Genomic DNA, 11,487 nt, shown 5'->3' on the forward strand with positions numbered 1-11,487 from the left:
TCTGTAAGCGCCCACCTCAGCGCTTCTTCGAATTTCGAGAAGGAAACAAAACGATCCGAGCATGGACGCGGCTCCACATGCGGCTGCTCAGCCTCCTCCCTGATCCGAGGCCAGCGCCCCAGCGTTGCATGCCAATGTCCAGATCGTCGTCTGATCCACGGGAGACTCTCGAAGCGCCCAGCTCCAGCCGCCTGTGCAGCGGCTGATCTACCATCTCCCGCTCCTTGGGACGGCTGCGGTGCGCAATTTGACGCGTGTGGGAAATTATTCTGTTCCATGAAAAGGTCTGCTGTGTCTGTGCGAGGCGGGTCCAAAGAAGAATTCATGGCTATGGTAACATCGTGCACACGTGCCGGCCGTCGTCAGCACAGCTACGACATCATCGACGCTGCCGCCGACCCGGGCGGCTGCTGCGGCCCCGAGTTCGCCCGACTGTGTGCTGGCGAGCGGGGAGAGGCCGTCGGCTGATGCTGCAGTCGCTCCTCGACGTTCTTCTGCCACCACGAGTGCCAGTCCACTACCGCCCGCTGTTTTCTTGCGTCCTCAGCCGCGAACACCATTGCGTGGCTCTGGATCACTTCTTCAAGCGTGCACCCAATGAACTTCTGCTGCGCCTCCTCCACCCCCATCCTGCCATCCTTGACGGCGCCAACCGCCTGTACAAACTGCGTTGCCAGCCCATCGTCGCCGCCGCCGTGACCTCCACCGCGCTGCTCGGGATAGAACGTCTCCGTGCGGTCGGTTGCAAAATCATGCACCCGGATCGTGGCGCTGTCGTATTCAATCTCACCCTTGGTGCCGTAAATGCGCCCGCGGCGCTCGCATATTTTCTCCGTGAAGGCTACCATGTGAAACTGCGCAGTTTTGGCGAGGCTTCCTGAGGCAGCATCATCCTCCCAGGTGATTGTCACACATTGGTCGTCGCAGACGTCATTGTCAGCCTCCCACACGCACCGCCCAAACCAGGGTCGTCTGCGAACCTCTTCGTCTGGTGTCTCGGATGTCCAGTCTTCCGAGAGGTCTTTCATCAGCATCTTCTCGGCTGCATCCGGCCCCAGCGTGCTGAGGCAGTCTTCGATCTCAGGGTTGACGATCTTGACCGGCCACCTAGCGTTGCCCTTTCTCAAATGCCGCTCCGCATAAATCTTCTTCGCGCTGAACATGCAGTCTTTCTCAATCGGGCAAGAGAGGCAGTTGGTTGCCGTGCCAGCAGCCGCCGGCTTTCTTGCTCTTCTATAGAAGTTCCGCGTGCCGGTCGAATTCAGGAAAGCCGGTTTGTGGGTCTTCTCTCCCTCTTTCGCCGGCTCGCTGAGCATCCACAGCAAGAAATCAATGTCGTGGCAAGACTTCGTGAGCAGTGACGGAGCAGTGGTGGACTCTCTCCTCCAGTTTCCTCTGCATCACAGTCAGCAATTACAGCAGTCGTTGGACGATTCGGCAAGTCATACCTGACGTAGCTGTGCGAGAAATGCCACCAACCTGTACAAGTTGATCAGCACAGACGTACTCCACAAAGGGACGCATAAGGTGGTCACGCACCAACCGGCTCTGTATGCTCCACACTCAAAACGTCCCCCACCACACCCTGCTCCCTTACCAGCTGTCTCAGCAGCATGTTGTGCGGGGAATACCTGAGCACGTGTCCGATTCCGAAGATGCGCGGCACGCTACCCTGACCGCCCCGCAGCATCGCGTCGTAGATAGCCACGCAGTCTGCCAGCGTCGTCGCCAGCGGCTTCTCGCACATGACGGCTAAGCCCAGCGGCGCTAGGCCCTCGACGACCTCGCGGTGCTGCTCGTCTAGCACACACACGAACGCGGCGTCCACGCCCGCCGGGACTTTCCCCGCCTCGCCAGCCGAGGAGGCTTTCTTCGCCCGTTCCCGCCGCGCCTTCTCCCAGTCCACGTAGTCGCGCCAGTCCGCAAATGCCTGCTGCTCGTGCTCACCGCCTTCCTCCGTCTCCACCGATGCTAAGGGGCCGCGGTTGATGAAATGGGAGACGAATTCGCGCCGCTTGAACTCGATCGGCTCAGCTACGGCGGCGATGATGGCAGCCGTGTGCTTTGCAACTGCGCTGGCGTAGGCGTGGCCGCGCGAGCCGGCGCCGATGATGAGGATGCGCGGCGGCGAGGGCGAGTCGGCGAGCAGCTTCTTGGGCCGGAGGGGTAGCGAGGACGACTTGGCGGCGACTGAGCCGGTGGCGGCGGCGATGGGCTCGCCTAGTTTGGACTCGGGGATATTCGTATGCATGATTGTTTGGTGTCGTGGAAGGTGATGTGGCCGTGGTTCGACTGGTGCGGTCGGAGAGCTAGGAAACTAGCAGCGTGCCAGGCGTCACAAGCAGAGCAGGAGCGAATTTCAAAGAGGCAAATAGCTGGATTGTTGCTGCCTAATGATCGATGATGCTGCACTCCAGCGACTGACGTTGTAGTAGCATTGCAGAGGACGGACTTCTGCAGATGGCATGTGAAGTGATGCAACGGTAGGATAATGCTATCTCGACTATCGCTGATTGGAGGGGACTCGAAAGTGGGGAACGCCCCGCAGCGTGTGGACGCCCACCTCACACAGCAACACTTTCAAAGCGCCTTGCAAACAGTACTGGATCTACCGGTGCATATCGTTCGCCAAAGTCTCACTTTTTCCAAAAAGTCACATTGTTAGGGGCAAGAAAAAGAAAGGATTCTCACGCAATGGTAATCTATATTTTGTGGTACCTTGCATCCAGATGAGAAAACCAAGTGAACTCCAACCCTAGCAAAATCATTCATAAAGTAGGTAGATATAAGTGTCGTGCTCAAGTTTTCCTCAGGCATCTCTTTAAACTTTGTGCAAACTCAAACCTTCCGGGCGGCACTCTTCTTGAGCACCATGTTGTATGTTGATAACTCTTTTTCCTTAGAACCATCGCGCTTGAATTCCAGGCGCTAGCCAATGCTCATCTGTATGTCAGATTGGGCAAGAAGGGGGGCAGTCGAGATGTTCAACCACATGGCGTGGGGCAAATAGTTGCAAGTCAACAACTGCCCGGTCAAACATCCTCTGGTCGTCAAAGATCTCCGAGATCCCCTAGTCGATCTCCACCACTTCGACTCTCTTCTCCCGCAACTCCTTGAGTCTCATGGCGTACACCATCTCCGCGAGATCCTCGTGATCTCTCAGGAGCATTGCTAGCATGGAGTTCTTAGTCGCCCTGAGCTGTTCATAACGGCAATGAATGTGCTCAGTGACTGCATCCCTGAGATCGTCCTCGAAATTGTGCTCAACGTTGGGACGGGGTGCTACCCGGAACAAGGCCTTTGCAATGAGAATTGTGGAATCGTCGGACCAGGGGGCCAGTTGTATGAGTTGATTAGCGGCCGTCTCAGCTTGGTCCCAGTCGGAGTTAGCCCTGGCACCGTCGAGTTCCCTACAGAGCTTGGTAACTGCTGGTTCATTGTCAGCTTGACCTGGCCGGGTGCTGGAAGACTTGGAGCTGTTTGGTTGTTTGCTACGGGCGGGCTGAGGACGAACGGAGGTTTTCACTGAAGCCTCGGAGGCGATGTCTTGGGACCCTTTCTTGACCGATAGGTGCGAGCGTGAGACGGGCGGATTCGTATCGTCAGTGTTCTCCTCATCAGAAGAGCCGCTCGTAGCACCACCTTCACTCTTGGTGTCACCGTCACTCGTGCTGTCGTCATCGTCGTCGTCGTCGTCATCATCCGAGATGTTCAGAAAAAGCTTCTCGTTTTCCATCTCCTCCTTCTCCTTTTCCTTCCTTAGGTTCTCGAAGTATCCTACCGGGGGCTTCGCATTGTCCTCGTCCTCATCAGGAAACCAATGATGAGTGCACTTCCCGGCGCCCGCTTTGATCTTGCTCTTCTTCTTGGAATGTCGGAACTCTTCACCAAACTCCTTGTTAATCTTGAATTTTTCCCATGATCTCTTCGCGTCTTTCACTGAAGGGCGCGCGCTTTTCGTGTTGCGTGGTCTGCGCAGGGCGGAGTTGTTGCTAGACTTTTCACTCGAAGAAGTGACAATGTTCTGCAGGTCGCGTGCCACCATCTCACTACGCCAATAGTTTAGTTTTGGGTATGCTGGGCAGCCGGGTGTAGAGTTCAGAATGCTGTCAAACGCCTCTTGGAGTTGTCTTTGCTGCGGTCCGTCTGTTATGTTCTCTCTGGCCGAAGGATCGAAGTCGTAGGGGTAAAGGACCCATTGGCTGTTAGGTGGTGATGTTGATCAGCATGTGAGTTGGAATTTGGTTGATCATGGGTTAATTGCGGATCGATCACGTGGCTTACAATTCGAAGACCCCGAGCAAAAGAACCGGCAGATGATACCCCGAAGGGCGAATCTCTACTTCGTGGACGGGAATCATCTCCTGTGAGCAGTACACGGCTGGCCATTGTAGACCACCTCTGTCGACGAGACAGTAGACGGCTTCTTCGCTGGTATCTAGCATCGTTGGCTTGTGAGGTGAGACTTTGGCAGGATTTATGTGGCGTAAGCTGATGTTTTGATGGTGTATTGGAGTAAGGTAAACTAAAGCGCGAGCTGCGAGTGAGGCAGGGTTGCTTGGTTGGAATTATCAAGAGTACTGCACGCGAGCATTCAAGGCGAGTGGTATTGAGACGGGATGTGGAGGTTTGGGGTCTTGGTGTTGGATGGCAGTCTGAAGATCTCAATATATCTTGCAGGTAATGCAGGTATCGTATCCGGATTGGAAAGATCGCGACTCGTAGCTACTTTGTTGGTGAACCATGATGTCAGATGTGAACCCTGTTTTCGGAACTAAAGTCGTGTGTTATAAGTGCCAATAAAGGAAGGGGCGATTCTGAACGTCCATATTCCATTTCCTGCACGAATTCTGTACTGGGTACGGAAAATCTTTTGTAAAGATCCCAAAATGCATCTTCCTCGTCCAGAGCCATCTGGCACTAGCACCGCCCATGGAATTGCGTACAACTTGCAGGGGCCAGGCGGAGCCAGTTCTGGACGCGTCAACCGATGCATCATACCACAGTACTCCATTTTTTGCACAGAACCATGTGCTTGCAATCAATGTCATTTCCTTTTTATTGAATGATCGCCCGCAAAACCCAGAAATCCGAGGATGTAGTGCCCCAGCACCTGTAAAGCCAACCACACTCCATCTTCCCCCTCGTGCATTCGTCGCTTAACGGTAGGACTTCTGGTATCTCGCACGAGCGCCGGGACCGCCGAACTTCTTGGGCTCGCACCTCCTGTTGTCGGCAACGAGGAGGGTACGGTCGTACTGGACGAGGGCCTGCTTGAGCTGGTTCTTGGAGTGCTCATCGACGTACTTCTGGTAGTAGGCGATCTGCGCAAAGGGTTAGTGACCCGCAGCACTCGGTGTTTTCCGTGGGAATGGCACGCACGATGGACTTGGCGATGGCCTGACGGATGGCGTAGACCTGGGAGGTGTGACCACCACCAGTGACGCGGACACGGATGTCAACGTTGGCTGTGCTGGCAGTTAGCTTCCAGCCCCTTTAGATACCAGACCTGCGAGAAAACGCACCGAACTTGTCAAGGCCGAGGATCAGGAGCGGCTCGTAGACCTTGAAGCGCAGGATGGCGGGCTCAACGAGGGAGAGCGGCTGGCCGTTGACCTTGACGAGGCCCTTGCCGGCCTTGCAGTGGGCGACGGCAGTCGCGGTCTTCTTCTTGCCGAAGCATTGCACACTCTGAGGGGCGGCCATGGTTGCTGAGGGATGGCGAGGAGTGGTGTGCCGGGTGGGTGTCGTGGGGGAGTGTCGTCGTCCGCTGTCGCTTCGAAGTCCAGTCGGGCGCGCTCTGAATTTGCGGTGGTTTTCGCTAAACGAATTGTGCGCGCCCGTCGCCGAATCGCCGACGCCGATCTTATCTAATCACTTGGCTAGCCTCCGCATCGCTACCAGAGCCCTGCCACCGCGTCATTCACTGCTTCGTCTCGCCCGGTCACGACTTCTGCTCGTCTCGGAAACAATGTGGTTTCTCCCTCACGAGCAGCCTCGGCGCGCGCCGCCCACAACACTCTATGCGTTCGGCTCTAATGGCTCCGGGCAGCTGGGCCTAGGTCACACTGAGGACGAATCAGAGCCTCAGCCTGTCGCGGACACTCATCGTTTTCGAGACCAGCAGCCCACGTGGATGGCGGCTGGAGGGAATCACACCGTAATAATAACAGCTGACTGCGAGATATTTGCAGCTGGCGATAACTCAAATGGGCGCATTCCATGGCAGAACCTGTCCGCTGGAGTCTCCAGATTCACCGACAGCTTGGTACCGAGACTGCCTACGCCGCCATCCATCAAGCTCTGTGCAGCTACCTGGGAGGCATCCACTCTCGTATCCGAAGACCGTGTCATGACCTGCGGCACGGGCAGTCATGGAGAGTTGGGTCAAGGCGAAAATGTCAGAGATTCGCCTTGGCCTCAGAAGCTGCCCAAGTTCCCTCCATCCGGAACTCGTGTAGTTGATATTGCCGCGTGCATGAGCCACACGGTGGCTATACTCGACAATGGGGAAGTGTACGGGTGGGGTAATGGACGCAAAGGGCAGCTGGGCGAGCCTGCAGCAATTGTCTGGTCACCACGGAAAATCGAAGGCATACCCTTCCATGCATTCCGCGTTACCTGTGGGCGCGAATTCACCTACATCGCTGGGAACCCTCGCGAGGGCACACACCTTGTTCTCGGCTCAGACAAATTCTTCGTGAAGTCAACAGCGCCCAAGGAAATAGCTGATTATGTTGACATCGGATCTGGCTGGAGCAGCATTTACGTTTTGCTCAGATCCGGCAAAATTGTGGCATGGGGGAGGAATGATCACGGCCAATTGCCTCCGAAAGACCTTCCTCCAGTCGAGTTTATGACAATAGGCAGCGAACACGTGCTCGCGAAAATCAAGGATGGTAACGTGGTGGCATGGGGCTGGGGCGAACATGGGAACTGTGGGAAGCCGACCAATGCGGCTGGCGACGTAGTCGACACATGGAATGAGATTCCTGTGAAGGGCGAAGTCAAGATGATCACGGCTGGGTGCGCCACCAGCTTCATTCTTGCGCACGAAGAACCTGCCCAGCCAGCGTAAAATCAATACTAGATCAAAGAGGCTTGCTTCTCGTGGCCCTTGTTTTGAAAAAAAAAAAAACGAAAGACGAGAATCGGATTTTTTTTCACGTTATACGGCTATTTAGCTTTTTATGAACTTAATTAAGTGGAAGCGAACGATAGAAGCCAAAGACGTTTGCCTCGGCTCTCGTTAACAGAAGCTCAAGCTGGTACGAGAGACATGGTTCTTGACATGAATTTGTTCTGAATAACTAGCACAAGCTCGTTCTGACGCCATTCTGCGTCTCTTAAGCAGGCTCGAGCTAGCCGTGCTGTAGGCGATGCTGTGGGCGGGGATGCGTGGAGATGCACCCGGAGGTAAGGCAGGCACGCTGTAGGAGAATTTGATTGATAACGGCGCCAGGGGTGTCACGCGCGGACATTCTCCTGCAGTGGTCGAAGCTCATGAGCATGTCGGAAAAAAAAAAAAGCAATACAGTAGTACTGCGGCTTGTCCACGTCAGGAAAGATAATGATGCGTGTGGAACGCGGATAGAAGAGGCGGTTACACCATCTTATCGAAATGTAAAAAATCGGCAGAAATAGACCCTGGTTATAGTATACTGCATCTGTAACGTCTTTCCTTTTCGAGACTGCAGGCTCATGATAAGCACAGAACAGTCCCTTGAAAAAGAGCCGCTCTTATCTGCATGCCAGCTCTCGCGCCGTCTGAAAAGGCGAGTGTGCTTAGCTCAGTCTGTTCACGTAGCTCAGGGTTTCAGATTCTTGTGCTCGATCGTTGCATCGACCAAAGGACGGATCTACAGCGACATGACTCGTGGATCATGGCTTGGGCGACTGCAAGATGCCGCAAGGTGCCTACAGAACTGGAGTTGTGGCGAAATATGGCGGCGAGCCAAGTGTTCGTGTGCCCTCAGTGTAAATTTTCAAGGTTTCGGTACCCGTCAGTCCATCCACCTGGCGCCGGCGGCAGCTGGCTTGGTTTGCGTGCGTTTCTGGGCTACAAACGAATGTAGAAGGAGCTGGACTATGCGTCTCATCGTACTGTCATTCGCTGTCTGCTCGTGTTCAAGTGGGCGCTTCAGTGCCGTGGCGGAAAGAAGCTCGGCGGCCCCGGTGCTTGCACATATTAAGAGCAACCATGCACCTGGAGCTTCCCCGGAGGCGGCAGCAGCACTCTAAAACAACGGCCGGCCTCGATCCAAGCTGGACCGGAAGGGCAGCGAAAGGCTGGGCTGCGGTTCGTTCCCCACCCATCGGCGCGGCCACCAACATGGCGCCACAGGGAGAGAAGGGCAGAGGGCACCTGGCTGGGTAGTCAGCGAGCGCCTGAATGGGCAAGTCGGCCAACCCATCGCAATGCAGGGCATTGGGCAGGGCAGCGCACAGCCGCTGCGGGGACAGGAAACGGTCCGGCCGTGGGCAGGAATAAGGTTGCCGCACCAAGGTACCGCCTGGTACGGCAGCAGGAGCGTGCGGGCGGCTCTGCAGCGGCGCGAGCAAAGGGCGGCCGCAACAGCGCGCAGCTTGGGACGCGCGTGATGGCTGGGGGCCCTCGGCGCCCGAGCCGCAGGTACAAGGGGCATCGCCTCGCTCTTCACCACAACAACAACAGGGCAGGCTACAGCTGAGGACCGATGCGAGCGACTGGGGTCGGCGGAGCTGGCGGCCGGCGAATCGACCCCTCTATACGCATTACGTAATAGTTAACGTATAACAATCTGTTGCTCTCCCTTTTACTCACTCCGGCAACATCGAAATGCCGAACAAGGTAGCTCTTCGCCCACGCCCTCAGGCTCTCGCGCAACACGGCCTCTGATCACAGCCAGCAGGTCCGCCTCAACCCCGGGCACCACCCCAAGCGTTCCACCCCGCGGCGTCGAGCGAACCAGCATGCGCCGCCGCCGTACGGCACCGAGCCCTTCGTTTCCACGCAGGCACCGCCGATGCAAGCAGGAGTCTCGATGCCCGCCGCACATCCATACCAGCCCACCATGATGCCCGCCGCCCACTACCCTCCGCAGCCTCACCCTCCTCCAACCCACCCGGCCCATCCTCTTCACCAGCTGCAGACGCAGCCGTCGCACCATCCGCACGCCCCGCCGCCGCCCCAGCAGCAGCAGCCCCATCAGCCCCAGCAGCCCGACCCCGACGACCACCACGACCACCGCCGCCAGTCCCACCAGCAGCAGCAGCATCAGCATCCCAATGCCCCGCCCGACCTCGACATCCCCACCCCCCGCGAGGGCAGCACCTACGCCGACTTCGAGGCCCTGCGCTTCGCCGTCAACAGCTGGGCCCTGCGCGACAAGTTCCTGACGCGCATCCACAAGAAGGACCAGACGCGTGCCATCTACCAGTGCCGCCACTTCATGCAGGGCTGCCCGTGGAAGCTGCGCGCCACCATCAACAAGGACACGGGCGTGCTGACCGTCTCGTCGGTCGTCGCCAACCACACCTGCAGCCGCGACGTCTACGAGGATGCCGACGGCAAGCCCAAGTACGCCAAGCGCGGCGTCCAGCACACCCAGCGCTGGGTCAAGGACGTCATCCAGCGCGCCGGCTTCCATGTCACCCTCGAGACGGAGCCGCGTGCCATTGTCGACCTGATTCGCGAGCGCTTTGGCGAGGAGATCACCGACCGCCTCGCCGCCAAGTCGAAGCAGAGTCTTCTCGAGGCCCGCGGCGAGGCCATACCCCGCCGCCCCAGCCACAAGCAGCCTGGGCCCGGCCCCAACAACAATGACATGGCCGACCGCCAACGCGACATGCAGGTCGCCATGGAGGAGTCGAGGCGTGCCGATCGCATGGTGCGCGAGCAGCAGGCCGCCCAGCAGCAGCAGAGCGTGTCAATGCAGGCCGTGCAGCAGCAGCAGAACATGGTGGCCCATCAGCAGCAGCAGCAGCAGCACCAGCAGCAACAGCAGCAGCAACAACAACAACAACAACAACAGCAGCAGCAGCAAGCGCTGGCCTTTGATCTTAACGGGCACGACATGAACGGGGACCCGATGCCGCCCGCCCCTACGCAGAACCAGAACGAACGTCCCTTTGTTTTTGAGAGCGGTGTGCGCGTTATCGGGCCCGCGAGCCCGCCGCGCACGTCGCAGCGTCGCCAAACCATGCCTGCCACCACATCTCTCTCTGCTACTGACTACAACGCTTACAACACCTCAAACAACACCAATGGCTTTGGCAACATGGTCGGCAATGCCGGCCCTGGTCCGTCCGCCTCGACGGCTTCGAGTACCACCGGCCGGGCGTCTGCGCTGCCTGTGTCTCCAGCCATGGTCGAGCAACGGCCCTGCCCGAACTGCTCTGGCTCGGGCATGGTGCGCGCCAACGCGGTGAACAACAGGACTGGCGGCGGCAATGACGACGACAACGACGAACTGGCTCTGCTGCAAAAGCAGGTTGCGCTGATAGGAAAACAGATAGCGCTGATGCAACGGCGTCGCGCTAATGGTGCTGGTTGAACAGAAGCATCGGGTCAGGCAGGGAGCCCCGCTCCTGCACCCCTAACTCGTCTTACTTCTAGGTTCCACGGCGGCATAAATATCTCTCGATCCAGGTCGGGAACAGCATCGGCTTCAGGAATGTCCAGCGCCGTCCACAGAGGGCGGAGTGGACGGCGCTCGGCACAGTGCGCACACGCACCACGCGGGCAGGGTCACTCCACTGCAGGCCCGTCACTTTCTTTTTGTTTCCTTGTAATGCAGTGATGGCCACTTGGCTGCGGACCAAGTGGCCGATCCCCTTGTCAGATTTTTGTGGGCAGGAATGGAATGGAGGGCCGGAGGAAGATCCGGGATCAAACAAGCCTGCGCGCTCACGCACATACTTTTCAAACGCACACACACACGCCCCTTCGCCGTGGGAACCCAGATTACATCTTGTACGATATGGGGGGATTGGAAGACCCCGCTTTAATAAAGTAGGAGAGACAGTAAAAGAGCGAAAGTTACAGCCCACATCGCACAGCAGCATATCGCAAACGGCCGGTTCCGAGCACGCACGCATCCGCATACATCTGATGGATGCACAGAAATAAGGGCTGCGTTTTGTTTTTTGACCTTTGGTATGAGGACCCCACACGGCGCACACGGGCGAGAACGAGCTACGCGAAGACGACGCTACATTGTACGGCCCCTCTGTAACCAGTACCCCTTTGGCACAGCGAGAGCGACGACGCGAATTTGGTTTTTTTTTATACTTCCTTCTTTGAGCGAACTTTGAGCATCCGAACATTTTCTTCTTGCAACGACGACCAATCGACCGGTCCCATTGACCGTTTCTATCTCAATGTTACTCCCAGGAGCAGAAATCTCTCTCTTGTGTATCAAGAAAGCATGAACCGAACGTGTCTAAAACCTCTCCAATGCAGACAGACAGACCAATGCAACCTGGATCCGTCTTCCCCCCCCCCCC

The 11,487-nt window shown here is 57.2% G+C and overlaps 5 protein-coding genes across 5 annotated transcripts; 2 read left to right on the forward strand and 3 right to left on the reverse strand.

Moving 5' to 3' along the window:
• Positions 1–371: 371 nt before the first annotated feature.
• On the reverse strand, positions 372–2,251 carry LTHEOB_521 (Streptomycin biosynthesis protein; the record flags this gene model as incomplete). The annotated part of the gene is made up of 3 exons (XM_035514330.1): positions 372–1,395; positions 1,449–1,479; positions 1,540–2,251. 3 exons carry the CDS (start codon positions 2,249–2,251, stop codon positions 372–374), a joined length of 1,767 nt encoding a protein of 588 aa, XP_035372523.1.
• An 819-nt stretch (positions 2,252–3,070) lies between these two features.
• LTHEOB_522 (uncharacterized protein) lies at positions 3,071–4,445 on the reverse strand (the record flags this gene model as incomplete). Its single annotated transcript, XM_035514341.1, has 2 exons — positions 3,071–4,202; positions 4,285–4,445. The coding sequence occupies 2 exons, from the start codon at positions 4,443–4,445 to the stop codon at positions 3,071–3,073; spliced, it is 1,293 nt and encodes a 430-aa protein (XP_035372524.1).
• A 714-nt stretch (positions 4,446–5,159) lies between these two features.
• Positions 5,160–5,706, reverse strand: LTHEOB_523 (Ribosomal protein S9; the record flags this gene model as incomplete). Its single annotated transcript, XM_035514352.1, has 3 exons — positions 5,160–5,324; positions 5,383–5,468; positions 5,526–5,706. The coding sequence occupies 3 exons, from the start codon at positions 5,704–5,706 to the stop codon at positions 5,160–5,162; spliced, it is 432 nt and encodes a 143-aa protein (XP_035372525.1).
• Positions 5,707–5,971: 265 nt separating this feature from the next.
• Positions 5,972–7,078, forward strand: LTHEOB_524 (Regulator of chromosome condensation RCC1; the record flags this gene model as incomplete). Its single annotated transcript, XM_035514363.1, has 1 exon — positions 5,972–7,078. One exon carries the CDS (start codon positions 5,972–5,974, stop codon positions 7,076–7,078), a length of 1,107 nt encoding a protein of 368 aa, XP_035372526.1.
• Positions 7,079–8,818: 1,740 nt separating this feature from the next.
• On the forward strand, positions 8,819–10,535 carry LTHEOB_525 (Transposon mutator sub-class protein; the record flags this gene model as incomplete). Its single annotated transcript, XM_035514374.1, has 2 exons — positions 8,819–8,830; positions 8,892–10,535. 2 exons carry the CDS (start codon positions 8,819–8,821, stop codon positions 10,533–10,535), a joined length of 1,656 nt encoding a protein of 551 aa, XP_035372527.1.
• Between the last annotated feature and the right edge of the window lie 952 nt (positions 10,536–11,487).

This window comes from Lasiodiplodia theobromae, assembly GCF_012971845.1.
Source record: "Lasiodiplodia theobromae strain AM2As chromosome Unknown scaffold_1, whole genome shotgun sequence".
Classification (NCBI taxonomy): domain Eukaryota; kingdom Fungi; phylum Ascomycota; class Dothideomycetes; order Botryosphaeriales; family Botryosphaeriaceae; genus Lasiodiplodia; species Lasiodiplodia theobromae.